General features: G+C 46.1%; 1 protein-coding gene across 3 annotated transcripts; it reads left to right on the forward strand.

Moving 5' to 3' along the window:
- The first annotated feature begins 7 nt into the window (after window positions 1–7).
- FECH (ferrochelatase) lies at window positions 8–22,180 on the forward strand. Of its 3 annotated transcripts, none has more exons than XM_081881589.1 (11): window positions 8–222; window positions 3,085–3,202; window positions 4,512–4,631; window positions 7,148–7,296; window positions 10,904–11,038; window positions 12,347–12,453; window positions 12,977–13,075; window positions 14,489–14,596; window positions 15,114–15,278; window positions 17,705–17,764; window positions 18,565–22,180. In XM_081881589.1, exons 1-11 carry the CDS (start codon window positions 159–161, stop codon window positions 18,697–18,699), a joined length of 1,260 nt encoding a protein of 419 aa, XP_081737715.1. In that variant the 5' UTR covers window positions 8–158; the 3' UTR covers window positions 18,700–22,180. The 3 variants fall into 3 exon arrangements, with proteins under 3 accessions (XP_081737715.1, XP_081737716.1, XP_081737717.1); XM_081881590.1 differs by having other exon boundaries at window positions 3,091–3,202; XM_081881591.1 differs by lacking the exon at window positions 8–222 and adding an exon at window positions 576–878.
- Window positions 22,181–22,884: the final 704 nt, after the last annotated feature.

Here is a 22,884-nt window from a genome sequence, read left to right on the forward strand (position 1 = left end):
GTCGCCCCGCCCCTCTGGCTGGCGAGCCAAAAGTGCTTCTGGAGAGATTAAAACAAACCCACCGGTGTGGGCGAGACTCCCAGGGAAGGCATGCCAGAAAGCAGCTCAGTTAACTCGAGGAAGGAACTGCACCGCTCGGGCTGCTGCACAGTAACGGAATGCATTTAGTTAACACAAACATGGCTGCTGCCTTCAGAGCTGCAAACCGAGCCTTGTACCCATGTAAGTGAACAAACCGGCTGCATCTTTCTCCCAAGGGTCGTTGCAATGCCTATTTCCTTCCCCCTCTCTTCCTTACTAAGAGGATTCTCCCCACCCCGCAGAGGGGGAATGGGAGAGTATCTTTTAACTGGGTTTTGCTGGCTGGCTGGTGTTGGGTTGAAATGAACTTCCCATCAGTCTAGAGAGAAAGAAATGAGGCTCTTGCATTTTCCTTTCCCGGGGGGGGGGGGGCGAGAGATGCGCTTTTGCTGCGGAGGTCGATCTCCGGGGGTCACTGGAGGGGTCGGGGGTGGGAAAGAGAAAAACGGCGTTATGCAAGCAGCATGTTGCAGAGGGCTCTGTCCGGCGTCTCTCTTATATAAGGACTTCTATCAAATGCATTGCTTTTTGATTTTGTTAAAGTGACAGCACTGAAAACCGCTTTTTCGCAATCCTGTGCAACTTTTTACGCGGAATCAGGGTAAACAAACCGGGCAAAAGAATTGTTCTTTTTTTAATTATAGAAAAGGGTTTTCAGCACGCCTTGCATAGATCAGCAAAGCAAGGCTAGTACTGTACTTGAGCGAGCGAAAAGGGAGATACTATTTTTAAAAATTAAAAATCCATGCCCACCTGAGACCCGCAGAATGCACGCGCGGACTATATAGCCCTCCCAGGTAAGGCTAAAGTGCGCGCGGTTGGATTTGTGCAAGCGATCGTCGGTTTGGGTGCGAAAACGAAAGGGGATCCGTGTTGCTGACGCCGAGATCTTGTTGCACAACGTGGCCGCCGGAGAGGAGAGTTTGCGTAAAGGGCTTAGCACCACGTCGGGAGGGCTTTGCATCCGGCGTGCAGCATCAGGGAAACAGGGAGTTTGGAAAGGGCAAACTGCAGGGAGTTTGATTGTTGTTCTGCTTGGAACCGTTTCACTTTTGGGTGTGTTTAAGTTTAAATTAAATAATTGCAACTGTTTTAATCTGGTGGGGTTTTTTAAAATAGCTGTATTTTATGGTGCTGTAACCCATCCAGGGAACCTTAGGGTGAAGGAACAAATACTGTGGAATGAATATTGTCAACATTTTAAGAAACCAAAGAGCTCTGCAGTTTTTGCTGACCTGCCTCTCAGCTAGATGTTGCAAGGCTCATTTTAAAATATGGAATTTGTGGGTTTTCTCCCTCCCCCACTAGGTATAATCTTTTCCTTTCAGGGAAAACTCAGGTGGTGAATGTCAAAAGAATTGTAGCATGTTGGGAAGCCTCCCAAGTTTTCAGAATAAAAAATATTTAAAAGGTGGGAGGGAAAACCAAAGCTGCCAATTTAACCCCTATAATTGAATTTGAAGCCCATTTCAAGGCTTTCATACCAAACTTGCATATATGATTATCGCTGTCACTTACGTTTGAAGGCTAGAATTGAGCACAGTCTCTCACGTGCACAACCTTGGTGAATGGGCACTGATGAAAAGTTTTTACCAAAAACAGTGTTCGAAACTAGGCGCTTTTTGCAGAAGGGAATTTCATTAGTGTGAGCAGTTTCTGAGCTCTGGGCTCAGTACTGTGATTAAGATTTCAGATTAAAACTGCAATGTGGAAGGAAAGGAGGGCCTTTTCCTGCCTCCCCACTTCCAGCTACTCTCTGAAGACTGGAGAAGAGACCCTCTTAAGAATATTAGGGGGGTGGGCAGGGGAAGGACTAGACCACGTGAAAAATGAACATAATATTTTAGCTGCAGTTCATTCATTTTCAGCTTTGTATTAGTGTGCCCGGACATTCCATTATTGCACCCATAACCTAGGCTTAAGGTGTCCTTTAGCTCCTAGCTTTCATATCCCAGTTTCTAACACTGACCAAAACACAAAATGTTGAAAGTGTGATACTGGATTATGAAGGTAAGTATTGCAGCTTTACAAGTGAAGGTGAGCAGTTTGCACTTCTGTTGTCAGCTGTGAAGTTGGTTCCCCCCCTTCCCCAAGCTCTAGAGCAGGGGTCGGCAACCTAAGGTCCATGGGCCATAAGCGGCCCATGGGGGTCGTTTAACCGGCTCATGGACTCCCACCACTCGGTTGGCTCCTGTGTGCCGCACTAAAGCGGCGTGGAGCAGAGCGGAGACTGCCTTCCGCAACACTAGCCGGCTTCCTGCAGCCAATGGGAAGCTGCGCACCCCTCTTCCGCACCGGAAGGAGCGCTGGAAATATTGTTTGTGTGTGCGCGCACTCCGGCCCACTGCGGAGTCTGCGGGACCGTGAACCAGCCCAAGCCACAAAAACTTTGCTGACCCCTGCTTTAGACAAGTCAAATGCCTGCAGATACAGCCCTTGTTGTTTTATAGGCAAATTTGAGAAGATCCATAATAGAGAAGCTCCGTTTGGGGGCGTCAAGTTTTGACCTTGCACAAGGCACCATATTACAACAGATTGCTAAAGTATGTCCATTGTGCAGGTATCACTAAGTGGGTAGGCAGCATTGCGGAGACAGAAAAAACCCACAAGAAAAGCCCTAGAAATGGCCCTAGAAATATGCTTAAATTTAACAACTGTAGAGTGAAATAAACCAGTCCTTAATTTTTTCCTAAAGGCCTGACACCTGCTAATCGGGGGATTTTCTGTTGTGTTTATTTTCCGATTTCATTTGCATCCTTGTGTGCATTTTCGAGGAAATGCCATAGCTCAGTGACAGAGGCCGTTTTATGCATGGAGAAAGCCCCACGGTCAGTTCTTGGAGGTCATTGTGGACCGTTCTGGGCTTGGTGGGGATGAATCATCTGACTCCGTATAAGGCAGCTTCTCATGGGTTTTGAATGAACGAAATACCGCATTGTGAAGAAACAAATCAAGTAATAAACTAATTGTGGGTTGTTCTGTTTTCCCCTTGCTCTTGTCTAGTCACAGCAAGCAATGGCTGCAGTCGGGCAAGAGTCCAGCTACAAGGGAGATGTCAGTCAGCAGCGACGGCAGCTGCGCAGGCCCAGAAAACCAAGCCTCAGGCCCAACCTGAAAAGAGGTAGGGAGCTGTTGTGTGGGTGGTTCATCTGCACAGGAACTGATAAAGCTCTACATATGGGTGTAGTTTAAACTGTAGAACCTGAGAGAAATTACATGCTTTTCACAGCAGGGGCAGGGGACCCTGCAGCTCTGCAAATATTGGTGGACTGCAGTTCCCATCAGCCCTGGATAGCATAGCTGACAGGTGTGAGGGGAGTTGCAGGCCACCAATATTTGGAGGGTAGCAACCTTCTCACCCCTGCGAAAACATTTAAAAGTAATGTCAGGCTGTGCATACCCTTAACAGGGAGTCAACCCAATTGGAACACAGCGAGGCTTGCTTACAAATTAAAATGGCTAGGATTTTGGTGCCTGTTAAGCTAGTGTTACCCGTTGGCTGATGAGGAGTGAATATTAATGCCTCCCTTCAGTGCTGGGTTTACATATAAGCTAAACAAGCTATAGCTTGGGCCCCCCAAAAAAATTTAAAGAAAAAACCTCTGGATGTACATTTCCAAAATATAAGATAAAAAACAAATAAAATAAAACCTACATACAGCAACAGTGTTTTGTGTTGTGGAGGCTCCTATGATATAAGTAATTGGCTGCGCCTGCTAGCCTGCTCCCTAAAATATCACTGGTTTGCTCATTTTTATATATAGGGTGCCAACATTCTGCTATTTATAATTATTAGTAGTTTGCTTCATATATTTACACCTGTTATTATTTCACGTTATAGCAAGTTTCTAGAGACTAGATTATGAGTCTTTGTAAATTGTGTTTCTAAAGTAACACTTGTTATTGCCAAATACTAGTGTGTTTGCATTATTAAGTTTGTTATGAATAAAAAATCATTTTAAGTTAGCGCTTAATAATAATTTCACTATTAATATACTTCTTCTCTGGTGGCACTTATTTATTTTGCAACGTTTCTAGGCCACCTTTCAAGTGGGGAAGGGGAGAAGGCCTTTCCGAAGTAATTTGGACGTAAAATAAAATGTAAAACTTCAATATAGAGTTTCAGTAAAACAACAGTAATTTAAAATGGGCACCCATTACGATGCCTTCCAAGCGTGGGTTGGACTCCATCTCCCATCAGCCCAAGCCAGCATGGCCAATATCTGGGGGTACAGGAGTAGCTGGGGGATGCTGGGAGTTGTAGTCCCAGCACTATGTAACAGGCACCCTGCTGGTTACTCCCAGGTTAAAATATCTCACAGTCAGCCAAATAAGAAGCAAACAAAAAATGGAAAGTGGAAGGCAACAGCCCTTGTTTTATTTCAAATTGATGTGTTAAACTTATCCTCCTGTTCTCTTTTTTCCTATAGGAAACCTAAAACAGGGATCTTGATGTTAAACATGGGAGGCCCAGAGACACTTGGAGACGTCCATGATTTTCTTCTTAGGCTTTTCCTTGACAGAGACCTGATGACTCTACCGGTCCAAAAGTAAGGCTTAGTGCTTCGGTCTGCCAGAAGTCGTGCTGAGTTGCTTGCTGTTTTGGGAGGTTTAGGAACCCTTCCTTCCTTCCTTCCTTCCTTCCTTCCTTCCTTCCTTCCTTCCTTTCTTTCTTTCTTTCTTTCTTTCTTTCTTCACCTGGCTTTCTTTCTTTATTGTTTCATAAAATGTATACACCATTTGATTGTTGTTTAAAAACACACACCCTTAAAGCAATTCATGAAGAGAGCAAAGCAATAAAATGACTGGCAAAAGCAGTTAAAAACAACTACCGTATTTTTCACTCTATAGGACGAACCGGACCATAGGACGCACCTTGTTTTAGAGGGGGAGAACAAGAAAAAAATAATCTCCTCCTCTCTGCTCAGCACCCCTTCAGCGAAGCGGCAGGAGAAACGGAGCCCCTTCCATTTCTCCTCCTGCTTCGCTGAAGGGGCGCTGCGCAGCTCTCCTTCTTTTCTGAAGCCAGGAAAGCAAGACTCTCCTGGCTTCAGCGAAAGGAAGCCGAAGCCTGCGGAGCACAGCTACCCCGAAGCTTCGGAGGCTTTCGCTGAAGCCAAGGAGCCTGTATTTACTCCATAGGACGCACACACATTTTCCCTTAATTTTTGGAGGAGAAAAAGTGTGTCCTATAGAGCGAAAAATACGGTACTTAGAACATTTGTAAAATAATTAGCAATAAGCTAAAAGCAGATTAAAACACCTGTAAATCTGAGCAGTCTTTTGGTCATGAAGGGTGATGGTTGACTTCCCTGCATTGTTTGGAATTTTCATTAGCTGACTTAAATGTGATGCAGGTAAGTAGAAAGTATTTGACACCTTGTGTGGTGTTGCATATATCTGGTAACATTGAAACGGTGCCTTCAGTTCCTGCAAACGCTGGCTTGCAGTTCCATGCCATGCCAGCCAGTCGGTGGTTTCCAGGTGTGCTAACATGTGCATAGCTGCTGATGGCTCAATCTGCAAACTGTGTCCAGGGCATCTGTCTACCAGCTCCATCTGGAAAGCAGGCTGAGACCCTACCTGCCCATGGACTGCCTTGCCAGAGTGGTGCATGCTCTGGTTATCTCCCGCTTGGACTACTGCAATGCACTCTATGTGGCGCTACCTTTGAAGGTGACCCAGAAACTACAAATAATCCAGAATGCGGCAGCTAGACTGGTGACTGGGAGTGGCCACTGAGTCCAAATAACACCGGTCTTGAAAGACCTACATTGGCTCCCGGTATGTTTCCGGACACAATTCAAAGTGTTGGTGCTGACCTTTAAAGCCCTAAACGGCCTCAGTCCTGTATACCTGAAGAAGCGTATCCACCCCGTTCGTTCTGCCCAAACACTGAGGTCCAGCGCCGAGGGCCTTCTGACGGTTCCCTCACTGCGAGAACTGAGGTTTACAGGGAACCAGGCAGAGGGCCTATTCGGTAGTGGCGCCCGCCCTGTGGAACACCCTCCCATCAGATGTCAAGGAAATAAACAACTATCAGACTTTTAGAAGACATCTCAAGGCAGCCCTGTTTAGGGAAGCTTTTAATATTTGATGAATCATTGTGTCAGGGTTGGAGGGAGAGAGGAGACAGAGAGCGAGGGCGAGGAGGAAGAGGACGACAACGAGCCGAGGTTGTCCCAAAGTCCGTCTAGCGAATCAGAGGATTCCCAGAAGGGAGCCCCCCTGGTCAGGCCAAGGGGCAATAGAGAGGGAATCAGTCAGAGAGAGGGGAACGAAGAGGGAATCCCCAGTGGGAGTGGCAAAGCGGGACCAGCTCCCCCGTCGGAACGGAGTAGAGGGGGGGGAGTTGCCAGTGTGTCAGAAAGAGCAGGACAGGAAGGAGGAAGGGGGAGGAGTTCGGAGCAAGACGTCCTGCCTGAAAGGGAGGAGTGTAGTACCGAGAGCAGCGTAACTGTAGAAAGGAAGGTCAGAGGCAACGTACGCGCGCCAAGTTCAAATATAGAGGCGCGCGGAAATGAGGAGAGCTCTGAGGAGGAGCCTGGTGCCAAAGCACGAAGGAGGGGGGAGCAGGCGGGAGAAGACTCAGCCTCTGGGGAGTCCCGGAAAGAGGGAAGACAGGGGGGCAGGAAGACCCTGCGGAAAAGGAAAGAGAGGAAAAGGTGGAGCAGTACAAGCCTCTTAAATTGGTGCAGGGGAGGGACGGACTCAGAGGGGACTTCTAACATCTAAGGGTAACAGATGCGGAGCCACGGAGTTTGGATGTAATGACGACAATGATCTTCAATAAAACCTTTTGTATATAGCTTGGACTGGACTTTGGTCTCTTGTGAGCTGGGACCCAGGGTGGCTCTGACACATTGTATTTTAATATTCTGCTGGAAGCCGCCCAGAGTGGCTGGGGAAACCCAGCCAGATGGGTGGGGTATAAATAATAAATTATTCTTATTCTTATTATCGAACAAGATGCTGGTTAGAAAAACAAAAACCTTTTTTATGATGGTGAACGGGACGGAGGTAAAGTGAGGTTGCTAGCGCTAACAGCCGTCTCTCGACATTTCAGTAAGCTGGCGCCTTTTATTGCCAAGCGACGGACGCCCAAAATCCAGGAACAGTATAGTCGGATTGGTGGAGGGTCGCCTATTAAGAAATGGACTGCTACGCAAGGAGAAGGCATGGTGAAGCTGTTGGATGAAATGTCTCCTCACTCTGGTACGTGAGTCCTTCCTTTAGGCATGTCCTGCAAATACTTCTTTAAAAAAAACTGCACAAATTTGTATGGCGCACAGCCAAGAAAAATATTCTCCTCCAAGCGGTGCATGTGAAAAAATCAATGTACAGTGTTACCTTGGAAGTCAAACGCCTTGTGACTCAAATGTTTTGGCTCCCGAACGCCGCAAACCCGGAACTGAGTGTTCCGGTTTGCGAACGTTCTTTGGAACCCGAACTTCCAACGTGGGTTCCATGGCTTCCGATTGGCTGCAGGAGCCAACTGGAAGCTGCGCCTTGGTTTTGGAACATTTTGGAAGTTGGACGGACTTCTGGAATGGGTTCCGTTTGACTTCCGAGGTACCACTGTCGTGTCCTAAAATGCGAGAAGCGCAGTTACAGGGAGCCAGGCGGGAGGGCCTTCTCAGAAATGGCACCCTCCCTGTGGAATGCCCCCCCATCAGACGTCAAGGAAATAAGTAACTATACAGTCGTACCTTGGGATAAATACACTTCAGGATAAGTATTGTCGGGCTGCGCTCCACTGCAACCTGGAAGTAACGGAGCGCGTTACTTCCGGCTTTCATTGCTCACGCATGCGCAGACTGTCAAAATGACATCATGCGCGGAAGCAGTGAAACGCGACCCGCGCACGTCTTACGTTCTGTTCAGGATGCGAATGGGGCTCCGGAACGGATCCCGTTCGCATCCCAAGGTACCACTGTACAACCTTTAGAAGAAATCTGAATGCAGCAATGTATAGGGAAGTTGTTTAATGTTTTATTATGTTTTTATAGATGTTGGAAGCCACTCCACTCTGATGGGCAGGGTAATAATAATAATAATAATAATAATAATAATAATAATAATAATAGTTATAACCAGAGGCAAAGCCCTCTAGGAAAGAGCTGTACAGGGGTACCTTGGATTAAGTACTTAATTCGTTCCGGAGGTCCGTTCTTAACCTGAAACTGTTCTTAACCTGAAGCACCACTTTAGCTAATGGGGCCTGCTGCTGCTGCACGATTTCTGTTCTCATCCTGAAGCAAAGTTCTTAACCTGAAGCAGTATTTCTGGGTTAGTGGAGTCTGTAAACTGAAGCGTATGTAACCTGAAGCGTACGTAACCCGAGGTACCACTGTAGCTCAGTGATAGAGCATCTGCTTTGCAGGCCAAAGGCCGCAGGTTCAATCCCCATCATCTCCAGGTCGGGCTGGGAATGTCCCCTGCAGAAAACCTGAGAGCTGCTGCCAGTCCGTATTGACAGCACTGAGCTCGATGGAGCAGTGCTTTGCCCGGTAAATGCAGAAGGCACCTGCCTAATATGCAGAGCTAACAAATTCCGCGGTATAGTTGCTGCGTTAAGCGGCCCGTTTCATGGCAAACATCCAACGGATGTTGTGAGGAGCAGTGAGCGATGCTTCTCAAAGAAAGAGTAGGGTGTAGCACGGCCAGAACGCTGCCTGTTCATGTTTGAACCAGCTCCAACAAGTCCCCCTGGCCGCTGATACTGAACACAAGCAGATCCGAGTGTGGCTCGCCGTTCCCACCGAAACCGTTACTCCTTCCTTATCATCCAGCCTGAACTCAGGGGAGGAACCTTGCAAGTGTTGGGTGGGGCCGATGACAGTTGCTCGACTTGAGGGCGCCGGGGGTTGTCTGGCAAAATGAGAACCTTATCAGAAACTCTCTAAATGGTCCATTTGTCAGGCACCCAAATAACCAGAGTTCTATGAGAGATGGAACAGGTTGAACCAAGTTGCAACTGCACCTGAATTCTCCCCATCGGCAGACCCAGACGCAGATGTGCTTAGTTACCATGCATATTGCCTGTCCATCTCTTGACCCGGTGATGGGTCAACCAGCCATTCTGGATCAAAGCCACCAGGCGGAACTTTGGTATCCGCAAGCACAATGCTTTTAAAAGAAACCTGCTAGCGTGGGACACAAGATTGATGTGCGTTGCACAGCAATTGCATGTGCGAACTGCGGTAATTAGACTAGCGCATGTAGATCGTGTTCTTGACACAAGTAAGCACACTGCAAAAGATCTGAAGGCTAGTCTCCAACACTCCCTCGCCTTGTCAGGCAAGTCAGTAGCTTTTGGCTTTTTTTAAAAAAAGTAAAATTAGTGTGTTTAAAAGGGCTGGGGAATTGGGAGCATTAAGTTAATGGTTTAGGGAGCCTTATCTGCTCCTGTCAGACCTCATCACTCCCTCTGATTTTACAGCCTGGTTTTCCCAGTGAAAGCCGCCCTGCCTTTTATCTATTTGTACATCCTTTGCATCTTAACTTTCACTCCTATTATGTCAGGCAGGCCTCTTCTGCTTCTGCCATGGCTGCGGGCTACTGTTTTTTTGCTAGATAAGTGCAAAGCAGGTAGGAAAGGGGAACAACACTTCTTGGAAGCATGCTGAACTCTGTGACTCCAACATGATGGAAGTCTTTGCTTCCTTGGAGTTCTGTTTAAAATGGTTAGTTGGTCTGTTTTCTCCTTTCCAGCTGTCAAGGTTTCCTATTGGGCAAAATACAGTGGTACCTCGGGTTAAATACGCTTCAGGTTACATACACTTCAAGTTACATACTCTGCTAACCCAGAAATGGGTTATTTCTTAACAAGAAATAGTTAAGAACTTTGCTTCAGGATGAGAACAGAAATCGTGCTCCGGTGGCAGCGGGAGGCCCCATTAGCTAAAGTGGTGCTCCAGGTTAAGAACAGTTTCAGGTTAAGAACGGACCTCCGGAACGAATTAAGTCCTTAACCCAAGGTACCACTGTACCAATTTAGTGGGTCGTTGGGAGTTGCTATGATGTTTGCCCAAAGTGCTCCTGTTCTATTAAAAAGATGTGCAAACCAGCTGGGTTTGTTTTCTTTCCAGTTTGAGGATTTAGGTCACACACAAACCCTCTAGTGTAAGTTCGAAACTCCCATTGTTCTAGGTGCATTTTGCGACAGTGAATTTCATTAGTGCGAGCAGTTTCTGGGCGCAGTACCTCATCTAAGATTTCAGATTAAAACTGCAGAATGGAAGGAAAGGAGGACCTTTTTCTGCCTCCCCACTTCCAGCTACTCTCTGAAGACTGGAGAAGAGACCCTCTCACGAATATTAGGGGGGTGGGCAGGGGAAGGACTAGACCACGTGAAAAATGAACATAATATTTTAGCTGCAGTTCATTCATTTTCAGCTTTGTATTAGTGTGCCTGGACATTCCATTGTTGCACCCATAACCTCGGTTTAAGGTACCCTTTAGCTCCTGGCTTTCATATCTCAGTTTCTAACGCTGTTGTAAATACACCACTCGGAGAGCCTTTCAGAATTGTTGAGTTGGAAGAGACCCCGAGGGTCATCTAGTCCAGCCCCCTCTTTATTGTTTTTAAAAATATTAATAAGGCAGAAAAGACCACAGTGCAGGCGCTCCTGCAACTGGAAGGCACAGGCAATGTTTACACCAGCTTTTTCACCAACCTGGTACCCGCCAAATGTTTTTGCTATCAACGTGTGTGATCCAAAACATCTGGCGGGGGCCAGGGTAGCGAAAGGCTGCCTCGCATAATGTTTAGATCACGTTGCTCCACAGAATAAGGTGACCAGCTGTCTTCTGTTTCCAGCGCCACATAAGTACTACATCGGATTCCGCTATGTCCACCCTCTGACGGAGGAAGCCATTGAAGAGATGGAGGAGGATGGCATTGAACGGGCTGTTGCTTTCACACAGTACCCACAGTACAGCTGCTCCACCACAGGTGAGCTCGTACCTGGAGTACAGAATCAATGCCCGGCCTCCAAAGGCAGGCCTTGGTCTAATCCAGGGGCCAGCTCTGGGAATCTGCTTGTTCTATGCCTCAGCAAGAATCATATCTGTCAACTTTCAGATTTGAAAATAAGGGATCAGCAGCCTCACCTATCCTGGGAACAGTCTACGGGATATCTAACAATCTGGGATAGTAGCAGGAAATGGCACTGGAATAAGGGAATTTCCCACAAAAAAAGGGAAGGTTGACAGCTATGCCAAGAATACGCAAGGTAGTATCAAAATAAATAGTCTTCCTCTTGATTTTGCGTAACTGCAGTCCATTCTGCACCTTAGCAGCCTCAGGTCAGGTGCTAGCACCTAGGCTTGCTAGAACCCCAACACGAGTTCTCCAGGAGTTTCCCCTCAGTGTTGCCTCGAGTTGCCAGAGATTGGACCTTCTGCATGCCAAAGAAGTGCTCTGCCACTTGAGCTTTACTTGGGCAGCAGCAGCAGCAGCAGTACTGTACAAGTTTCTCCTTTGGCTCATTGCACAATTCATGCTGGTCTTGCTTTATGTGAAAGTGAGGTGGCGGCTATGTCAGCGAGCAGCCAGGCAGGTATGTTTTTACTTAGATGTGGACGTGCAGAAGAAAATGATAATCAAAACTTGATTTTTTAAAAATGGTTTAGAAACCACTGAATATCAGTTTCTGAGGAACAATAGGCAGGGGGAATGTGGAACCTGCTTAGCTGTGCCACAGCCCAAAAATTATTAGCTGGTGGCAACATGGAGGTGACCTTTTTCACTGGTACCACCCGTGTTGTGGAATGCTCTCCTTGCTAAAATACGAGAGGCCTCATCAGTATTGGCATTCCGCCGGCTCTTGAATACATGTTTCATTACATGCGCTCTCCCCCGAACCTCCTCTCTTAACTTGCTAATGCTAAGGTCTTGTTTTATTGCTCATTTTAATTGTGTGTGTCTGTTTCAGTGTTTTGTTGTAATTGCCTTGTGTATTTTAACGTGTGCTTACATTTTCTGGTAGCTGTCTTTATACTTGTAAACAGCTTCGAAGCCACTTGGGCAGTGTAAATTCAGTAACAGTAATAATTAACAAGAATAATATGTCCTTTTTGAGCGGCGTATCTTCCTGGCAACACCAACCTGACCACTGTGAGGGACTAAATGGAACTTGGGTCTGATCTAGCAGGGGACTCGTCCTTTGCAGAGTCCCCGTATCCCCTCCTTCCTTACCACAACTTGCCTTTTCTGCTCTTTTTGCCTTTCTGATGGGCTCATTGCTTTTTTCCCCTTCAGGGAGCAGCTTAAACGCTATTTATCGCTACTATGACAAAAAGGGGGATAAACCAAAGATGAAGTGGAGCACAATTGACAGGTGGCCAACACACCCCCTTCTCATTCAGGTACGGAATTCTTGGTGGGAACCAAAGCGAGGAGTAGCAGAAACCTGCCAGGTCTGTGGGGGCAAGGATGCAGGACAGTGTTTCTCCAACTCGGGTCTCCAGCTGCTGTCGGACTACAACTCCCATCATCCCTAGCCAGCAGGATGATGGGAGTTGTAGTCCAACAACAGCCAGGGACCCCAAGTTGGGAGAAACACTTGATAGGATCTCTCTGACGTGTAGGTTCCTCAAGGAGCTTGAGGCTGTACTTGTGAAACAAATAGATAGCTGAATAGGTCAGGATTCTTACTTGGAGCCTTTTCCCATATTCTATAATCGTTTTTTTGTTTTATTCTTATGTTAAATTGCATAATTGTTAGTTAGTGCATGCCTAGAAAGGTTGGAATAAAATCTTGGTGTAACATAGGATAATATTATTATTAAAAATGCATTCAAATTCTCAGCTGTGCTTGAGGATCACTGTCATGATTGGGGAGGCTGATATTTGGACTTGTGTTTTATTTCTCCAACTTTTGCTTTTCAGTGCTTTGCAGACCACATCCAGAAGGAACTGGACTTATTTCCGCCCGACAAAAGGAAAGATGTAGTTATTCTGTTCTCTGCTCACTCTCTGCCAATGTCTGTGAGTAACAGCAATCCATTTCCAAAGCTTTTTCCACCTGGCCTGGGAGGGTGGAGCTCGGACTGACTCCAGCTACAAAAGCTGAGGCTGTTGAACCAACTCCTGGCCGGGGCTGCTGTTGTTGTATCTTTATTTTAGATCTTGTGATTTACCGAATTTTTTGTTCTATAAGACTCACTATTTCCTTCCTAAAAAGTAAGGGGAAATGTGTGTGCGTCCTATGGAGCGAATGCAGGCTGCGCAGCTATCCCAGAAGCCAGAACAGCAAGAGGGATTGCTGCTTTCACTGCGCAGCGATCCCTCTTGTTCTGGCTTCTGAGATTCAGAATATTTTTTTTTCTTGTTTTCTTCCTCCAAAAACTAGTGCATCTGGTGCATCTTATACAGCAAAAAATATGGAATATGGTATATGGAAATTGTTCAGCTTGGTTGTGCATTTCAAAATGTTTTATTTATTGTTCATGACTACTTTTGTTATGTTGTGGTTATGTATTGTTTTCTCATGTTGTAAGCCACCTTGAGCATGGTTTGAACTGCGGAAAGGCGGCACACAAATAAAATTATGTCTGTCTGTAGAGTGTCAGAAACGCTGGGTTCTTCCTTTATCATTCTCCCGCACCACACAGGGATTTTTGTGATCTGTGGAAATTGGGTGCCATCTAGTGGTTTCTCTTTAGCACCGAAAATAAGTTGCAATACTGCAGTTCTGAATTAAGCTGTCTGGGGTTTGAAGGCACAAATGTCACTTCAGTGGAAGAACAACCCACTAGAAATTATTTTTTAAAATATCCCTTGATAACATATTGCATCTGTTTGAAATGCCTTGTGCCTTGTATTGGCTCCCGAACGCCACAAACGCAGAAGTGAGTGTTCTGGTTTGTGAACTGTTTTTGGAAGCCGAACTGTCTGATGTGGCTTCCAATCAGAAGCCATGCTTTGGTTTCCGAATGTTTTGGAAGTCGAACAGACTTCCGGAATGGATTGCGTTCGACATCCAAGGTATGACTGTATCTCCCTAGGAAGTGGAATGAATTGCTGAACCTCTCTGTCAAGTGTAGCTCTGTAATGAGAATTAGGGTCTCCTAGCGACACTCAGCACTCTTGACAAAACTCCATTTCTCGGGATTCCTTGCAGGAAGCCATGTCTGTTTAAAGTGGCGTGATACTGCTTTAAACATATATAGTGCAGACAGGGGCCATAATTTATTGGTTATAAGAAACAATTGGTTCTAGGCTTAGGCTGGAGCTGCATCTGATGGGACTCCTTATGAGTAAGGGGAACCCTTTAACTGGCATGTGTTGCTGCAAAGTTGGACTAATTGCGGTGGTTTGATAGTGTAGGGGGAGCATTTGTAGTGTTTGTTTTAACCACTATTGAGCTGTTTTAGCTAACTTGCCCTTTCTGTCCCATAGGTAGTTAATCGTGGCGATCCGTACCCACAAGAGGTGGGAGCAACCGTTCAGAGGGTTATGGAGAAACTCAACTACTCCAACCCGTATAGGCTTGTGTGGCAGTCCAAGGTATATTTTTGTTTCATTTATTGACATCATTGGCATACTGTCCAGTGAAAGCCCGCAGAACAGTTAGCAATAAGCTTGTTCAGCTGTCGGAATTGGCCTGTGAGAGTAGATCCTGACAAGGTTCTGACCCACAAAGCTTAAAAGTGTCCCCACGCCTGCTTTAAAATGTGGTGTATATATTGAATCACAACTTAATACAGTGGGTACCTCAGATTAAGAACTTAATTCATCCTGGAGGTCCGTTCTTAACCTGAAACTGATCTTAACCTGAGGTACCACTTTAGCTAATGGGGCCTCCCGCTGCCACACGATTTCTGTTCTCATCCTGAAGCAAAGTTCTTAACCCAAGGTACTATTTCTGTATTAGCGGAGTCTGTAACCTGAAGTGTCTGTAACCTGAGGTACCACTGTAATGTAATATCTCTCTCTCTCTCTCTCTCTCTCTCTCTCTCTCTCTCTCTCTCTCTCTCTCTGTGTGTGTGTGTGTGTGTGTGTGTGTGTGTCTCCTTTACCCTAGGTTGGTCCTATGCCTTGGCTGGGTCCCCAGACGGATGAGACGATCAAAGGGCTTTGCCAGAGGGGAAAGAAGAATATTTTGCTGGTTCCAATAGCGTTTACTAGTGACCACATAGAAACGCTCTACGAACTGGACATCGAATACGCGCAAGTCTTAGCCAGTGAGGTAAACTGTTCTGCTTTCATTGTCATTCTGCACAGTTGTAGGCTGAAGGCTTTAAGCCTGCTTAATAGAAAGCAGATCCCGTTATAAACATACAGTGGTGCCCCACAAGACGAACGCCTTGCAAGATGGAAAACCCGCTAGACGAAAGGGTTTTCCGTTTTGGAGGCGCTTCACAAAACGAATTTCCCTATGGGCTTGCTTCGCAAGACGAAAATGTCTTGCGAGTTCCTGCGGGGTTTTTTCCTCCTTTTCCTAAGCCCTAAGCCGCTTATCAGCTGATCCGCTAAAAGCTGCTAAACCGCTAATAGCGCTAATCCGCTAAGCTGTCAATGGGCTTGCTTCGCAAGACGAAAAAACTGCTATACGAAGAGCCTCACGGAACGGATTAATTTCGTCTTGCGAGGCACCACTGTAGAGTCATAGAATTGTAGAGTTGGAAGGGACCCTATGCAGGAATCTCAGCTAAAGCATCCATGACAGGTGCCCATCCAGCCTCTGCTTAAAAACCTCCAAGGAAGGAGATTCCACAGCCTCCGGAGGGAGACGGTTCAACCGTCCCAACAGCTCTTACTGTCAAAAGTTTTTCCTGATATTTAGTCAAGAAATCTCCTTTCTTGTAGCATGATGCTTATTTCTGTGTAACCATGTTTAAAATAGGGCTGTAGGTTTTGTTTCCAGAGGGCAGCTGTGTTTATCTGCTGGCAGCAAAAACAGCAGAGGATCTACATGGCACCTTAAAAACTTAACAGATTGCATTGCGGCACAAGCTTTTGTGGATTACACCCGCCTGCATGAAGCCGCCTGCATGAAGTATTATTGTGATTTAAAGACAGGTAGGTAGGTAGGTTCTAAGGGACGCGGGTGGTGCTGTGCGTTAAACCACAGAGCCTAGGACTTCCCGATCAGAAGGTCGGAGGTTCGAATCCCCACAATGGGGTGAGCTCCTTTTGCTCGGTTCCAGCTCCTGCCCACCTAGCAGTTCGAAAGCACGTCAAAGTGCAAGTAGATAAATAGGTACCGCTCCGGTGGGAAGGTAAACGGCATTTCCATGCGCTGCTCTGGTTAGCCAGAAGCGGCTTAGTCATGCTGCCCACATGATCTGGAAGCTGTACGCCGGCTCCCTCGGCCAATAAAGCGAGATGAGCGCCCCAACCCCAGAGTCGGTCACGACTGGACCTATTGGTCAGGGGTCCCTTTACCTTTACCTAGGTAGGTTCTGCGATTCTGTGTTGGCACCCTTCACTATTCAGGTTCCCCTGCCAGGGCCTGTTGGCTTTTGTAGTACAAAACATTTGAAGGCACCAGGATGGCGAAGGTTGGTGTAGAATAATCCCTCGCCCCCAACCGTGTTTCAGTCTGTACCTGTAATTCAAGATGGCGTTTCTGATGTAGTCCATGAAAGTTCATGTCATTAGAAATTTATTCGACTTTAAGGTGCCACCATACTTGGTTATATTTTACGTATTGTCTGTTTACAGCCCAACTTTTCAGCCCAAACTAACCCCTGAGATTTTGCCCTCATTTGTGGAAGTATTTCTATCTGATTAAATGTCAGGCTGGTATACAGCGATGTGTATATAATTAATGCCTAAAACACTTAAGTGGACACCAGGCGTTCAGGGCTCTGTATATGTAAACAAGAACTTTGAATACGGCGTGGTAGTGTATGTCTTAACAACAATTAGAACGCAACACCAAGGAACTAGACATTAAAGTCGAAAGGCTGTGTGTGTGTGTTTGGTGTTTTCTCCTGCTCTCTGTTAGTGGATGACACAGTCCAGGATTTAGGTTATTTCCTCTTGAGAGGAAGCAGCTACATGTGACATAGCAGGTTGGCTGTGATGGTTAAAATGACCACCAATAGAAGCAGCCCTTTTCACTGCTGTGCTGTTGGTTGGACGCATGCACTAAATATCAGTGCAGTTTGCAAATGGAAAGCCATATTTGGGTAAAAATCCCGGGGTTTGGGTAGCAGAAAAGAGTTGGTGTAAGTGGGTTGGTTTGGTGGTTTTTTTTTGGGGGGGGCACTTCCCCAGTCCCTTGGCAATCCGACAGTGTGTTTGCAGATTTTTCCTAAGTGATTTCCAGGGTGCTGGAGGGACATGGGACTATAGCAGCAGCGGGGAATCCATGACCCTCCAGATGTTGCTGAACTACAACTCCCATCATCCCTGGCTGTTGGCCAGCCTGGCTGAGGTTGATGGGAACCAGGAGTTTCACATCATCCGGGGGTGCCATAGGCTCGCCATAACTGGACTGCAGGAAAGCTGTACTGCTCTAGTAACGTATGAACTGGGCTTAATTCTGCCTCATTAATTCCCGTTGCTCTCTGCATCATCCTTGAAACAAGGGCTTTGTCTGAGGGCTATGGACTTAGTGAGATGATACCACGTGTTAAACCATTTGCTCCCTCTTTTCTTCTCCAGTGTGGAGTCGAAAACATCCGAAGAGCAGAATCCCTTAATGGAAACCCATTGTTTGCCAAGGTAATTCCACCACTTTTGAGTCTCTCCAGTCTCCTAGTTAGGGATGGCAGACATGATTCCCATCCTTGTCAATTTTACAGGGGTTCAGCTTTTTCCCTACCACTTGAATATTTCCAATTTCCACTGTATTAGATATTTAATTCTTCCTTCCTCACGTTTGTGAGTTCAGCAGAGTGCCATCCGTTTGCAGCTGAGAAGGGAAGCTTAGTTTTAGCCTTTTAGTTTAAGTAATCCAGGATGCTTTAAGGCAGTCTGGAATTTCCTGGTATTTCCCCCTTTTCTACTCCTTAAAATAATAATTACACAGATAGCCTTCTAAAAGATAAAAAATAACATTTACTAACTCAGGATACTTGCTGAAGAGCAACAGATGCATCAACTTGGTTCCGGCAGGCTTAAAGAGGGTCTCCTCTGTGGGGTGTGCATGAAACAGGGCCTTCTCAGTGGTGTCATCCAGGCTGACACCAATTTGTTCCCTTCCTGACTTCCACAACCAGTGGAACCAGTGCCACCCAAGCATTTAATTAATAAATGCCCAAGATACTCAATGGTCTATTGAAACACACCTGGAAAATCTTGTGAAGGGAATTTTCCATATCATACGTTTTTAATCTCAATTTAGCCTTTGATACTCCCTTGCATCAATAACCCAGCTTGCAACAACAACAACAATAATAACAATGTACATAAATTGTAAGATCACCAACTTGCACTTACCTTTTTGTTGGAAGCCTAATGTTTGTGGTTTTTGTCCTTCGTTTTTTTTAAAAAACATTTTATATTATTTTACTTCTTTTCAGGCCCTCGCAGACTTGGTCTCTTCCCATCTCAAGTCGAACGAAATCTGCTCCAAGCAGTTAACCCTCAGTTGCCCGCTTTGCGTGAATCCCACTTGCCGAAAGACAAAATCGTTCTTTACCAGTCAGGAGCTGTGATGCGCATTTGCAGTGGGTTCACCTGACACAGAGTATAACCCTGCGGATCCTGCCCTGTACGCCCGTTTACACTGCTTTCTTTTGCCCCACTCAGGGCCGCTTCAGACGGGACGATTAGCCTCCTGTGTGTGCTAAGAAGGGTCCCAAATGGGGTTTGCACTGGTCTGAAGGAGGGATGAATCTGAAATCTTTTTATGTTTATTTTTTGTTTCTATGGAGGGATCTTGCGTCGGAAGGGAAGTAACATTTCAAAGGGTTTCATCCTGCCGGGGTTGCTGAGAACACACTTGTCTTCCTATAAAGGCATTCAGGGGACTCTTAGCACCTCGCAGTATCAAGCTTGGCACTAGGCACTGAAAAACGAGCAAAACTTGTGATACTTATGAGCTGCATATATACTGGAGTAGGGTTCAGCGGTGATGTTGAATAATAGCAACTGGCTCGATTTCAGCTTGCAAGGACTGGTTGCTGTCCAGGTTAGTTTAATCACTTCTAAAAGAACTACTCCAAGGATCTTGACCTGAGAGTTACAACATAGATCTCTTAATATGTACTTGTCATAAAAATAGTATTTTTAAAATCCTTCCATGTAGGATGCTACTTTTCCCCCCTATGTGGTGTGTTTTGTTTTTTCACGCTTGGAACTCTGCAACTAACCACACTGACCATCACACTGCTGATACTGGTTTGTTTCAAATCAACTGACACCTTTTTTAAAGCATGTATTTGTTTTTTTTTTAAATGAAGTTTTTTTTCTTTTTTGTGGGGTTCGTTCTTCCCCTCCCCCCCACCCCAAAAAATGCAGAATTGATTCTGCACCAGCCCAGCAGCTTTCAGTTCCTTTGACAGCAGAGTTATCTAAATTTCGGTGGTCTCGGTGGCAGCGTCTGCCCAATAAGCCAAAGATCAAGAACTTGTGCCCCTTCAGATGTTGCTTGACTCCCACTCCCATCAGCCCCAGACAGTATGGTCCAATGGTCAGGGATGATGGGAATTGCAGTCCAACAACATTATGAGGGCCAGAGAATCTCCATCCCTACAAACCGCCCAGATCCTTGGCCTCATAAGCCTTCCTGAACTTTCAGGCCTGCCATTCAGGCTTGTCCCTTGTCGCCCAGTCAGGTAAACAAACCCCCTTAGCTTGACATTCATGGTTTGTTTCTCTGTAAGGAGCCAGGATTCATTAAGCCAGCAACGAAGTTTGGGTTGTTAGGGACAAACCAACCACGATCCCTAGTTCTGACATCGCACCAAGCGGCATCCGGCTGGTCCACAATATGACATATTAAGCCAGGGTTCTCGGCTTATCATCATGGTCAAACTTGGCCTTTGTACGAAGGGAAAGCTTTTATTTTTTCCCTTGGAAAGCATAACCTGTCAAGAAATCGCCGTAGCCTGTGGCTTGGGGCGGGGGGAAGCTACATTGAGACAGCATTGATTGTGTGTGTATTGTGGTTCAACGAGTACAAATGTCTCTTCATAACTTCTGGATGAGACTCTGGGAAGCGCTGCATCTATAACAGCTTGGACCTGAGGAGTGACTCCTCTTTTCTGGCCCAGGAACCACATTCAGCCTTGGCCAATCCTTTGGGGTCTGCATATCAGCAGTGGGTGTGGCCAGCCACCCACTCTACCTGGAAGACAGGTAAGGCACACAGGCCCCCCCAATCTGTGAAGGTGAGCTGAGATGTGGGGATTATCACACCACATACATTCTATGATTTATTTTTGCTGCTGCCAAATCAAATTCATAGGTGGTTGTTGGAGTGTAAAACATTACTGGGAGGGGGCGGTTCTTGATCAGGCCTCCAAAATGGGGGCTAGCCACCCCCATCCCAGCTCCTATAAGCTGAGGCTAGTTTCAGCTGGAGACCTTCAGTAATCAAGTTGTGCAGGCAATGTTTTTATATCTATGTGCATAAGCACTGATGGCTGTGCAGTTCTACACACAAAAGGTGCAGAGTATGTGCAAATCGATGGGAAATTCTGGGCTTTGCTCAGTATGGGTAATTGCCAACTGACGTCGGAGAATGTGTGAATCGATCAGTGGTGTCTTTTTACATTGCTCAGTTAATACACACAACTTGTGTGCAAATTTTGTATGCCACTTGGGGAATTACTCTAGGGAGAATGTGAATGTTACCTGGTGAGCATTGTCTGTTTTGCATATTCTCCACGGCTGTGCTATGCTTGGTACCAATGTGATCTGGGCATGGTAAAATAAAAATCCACTATTGATGACCTCTGCATATTCTGCACACCTCTGGTTATTTGTACAGCCATTGGCATTCGCAAACCTACATTTCTGAAGTTGGGTTAACCACAATGTATGTGCATGGAACACATTGGAATGGATGTGTCAGTTTGAAAAAAGCAAAGGTTCTGACCTCCTTTTTACTCCTTTGCCTAGTCCTCAGACCTTAGTTGGCACAAAAGAGTCTTTGAGAAAGAGTATTCTTGCAGAGTATTGCTGCTTTTATTCTTAAAAGTCTTCTCCAACCACGACCGACAGCTTTTACACACACCAAACGCAACCAGCTTTCTACCATTCAACCAACCCACGCCCAACACTAACATTGACCACTCTACACAGGTACAATTTGGTGAAAGGTTGCATGAGTCATTGTAGGCCGCTGACTCATGCTGACTTAGTTCTTTTAGTATTAAAGAAACAGCAGCTAATTTTTAGCCATGACATGTACCCTTGCAAATTGCCTGGCTGATGCTTCTGAACTGGAACTGTCAAGAAATTCAGGCTCGATATTTCCGACAGCCTCTTACTTTAGATCATTCCAGTGGGGAATTTTAGAAATGTGCGTCATAAGGACTTGCTTGTTCTTGTCATACATTACGTCAGGTGCATGGTAAAATTACGGAAGCAAGAATGACACCTGGCCACTTGCTTAATAGCAAAGTTTGGTGCTTAATGGGAAATGTCAACGTTGTCTGAAATGCCTTCAGGATCTCTTAAGAATTGCCAGTAAATGTAAAACATTCACCAGACTGTTGACACTTACCCACAGCAGGTGCGGTTTGTCCTCCAATGGTAACTGCTCTACTCGAGAAAGCTGCCCTGTTGAATGTAGACTATTGTGAGGAGTGAGTGCCGTTCCCATTTCCCTCCGTTGCTCCTGTGTGAGGAGCCTTGTCTCTTTTAAACCAGCGTTCTTGTCTTCACAGAGGGCTTCCTTCTCTTTGAACAAGCCGGAATATGAGGCCGTTCTTCAGAGCTGCGTTATAGATCTGCTTATCGCTTTCTAGCTGTCAAGCCACTGTGGTTTTTGTGGTATTTCTATGGATGCAAATTGATCTGGATTTAATTCATGTTGTCAATTAAACTCCAAATGATCTATTAGGGTGTTTTTTTCTTTTTCAAATGGTGAACACGCGAGACTGCTGGTGGCAAGCTTGTACTGCTGGTTCTTGGCAGGCAGAAGATTATAAATTTCCTTGAGTCAAATAAATAAAATGTTGGACTCTCTTTTCTCTCTCTCTCTCTGTTTTTTTTTTTTTTAAGGGCAAGTATGGATAGGGTAAGGATGCAGGTGGCGCTGTGGGTTAAACCACAGAGCCTAGGACTTGCTCATCAGAAGGTCGGCGGTTTGAATCCCCGTGACGGGGTGAGCTCCCGTTGCTCGGTCCCAGCTCCTGTCAACCTAGCAGTTCGAAAGCATCTCAAAGTGCAAGTAGATAAATAGGTACCGCTCCGGCGGGAAGGTAAACGACGGCTCCGTGCGCTGCTCTGGTTCACCAGAAGTGGCTTAGTCAAGCTGGCCACATGACCCGGAAGCTGTACGCCGGCTCCCTCGGCCAATAAAGCGAGATGAGCGCCGCAACCCCAGAGTCGGCCACGACTGGACCTAATGGTCAGGGGTCCCTTTGCCTTTTATGGATAGGGTGAGGAAGTACATTTTATGCTGTGGGATACGATTAGGAAACTAATCCTGCTCCCACATCAGTAACTAGTTTTGCTTTAGAACCAGGATGGGAAAACGCTGCCTCTCCCAGATCTTTGACTTCAACTCCCATTATATGCTCTCCAGGCCTTAGGAAGAAATGGGATGAAGGGTGACTGAAACCCACAAATCAACTCACCAGCCTAATCTTGTTCATAGTTGCCACAGCCCAGACCTGTAAGCCTGGAGTGCTCTCCCGAGACAGACAGATGCCAACCATGTCGTAACT

This window comes from Podarcis erhardii, assembly GCF_964252035.2.
Source record: "Podarcis erhardii genome assembly, chromosome: 11".
Taxonomy (NCBI): domain Eukaryota; kingdom Metazoa; phylum Chordata; class Lepidosauria; order Squamata; family Lacertidae; genus Podarcis; species Podarcis erhardii.

Coding starts and splice junctions, on each gene's coding strand:
- FECH (XM_081881589.1), top strand. CDS start 159: ATGCATTTAGTTAACACAAACATGGCTGCTGCCTTCAGAGCTGCAAAC. Junction 223..3,084: donor AAACCGAGCCTTGTACCCAT/GTAAGTGAACAA, acceptor GCTCTTGTCTAG/TCACAGCAAGCAATGGCTGC. Junction 15,279..17,704: donor CGCAAGTCTTAGCCAGTGAG/GTAAACTGTTCT, acceptor TTTCTTCTCCAG/TGTGGAGTCGAAAACATCCG.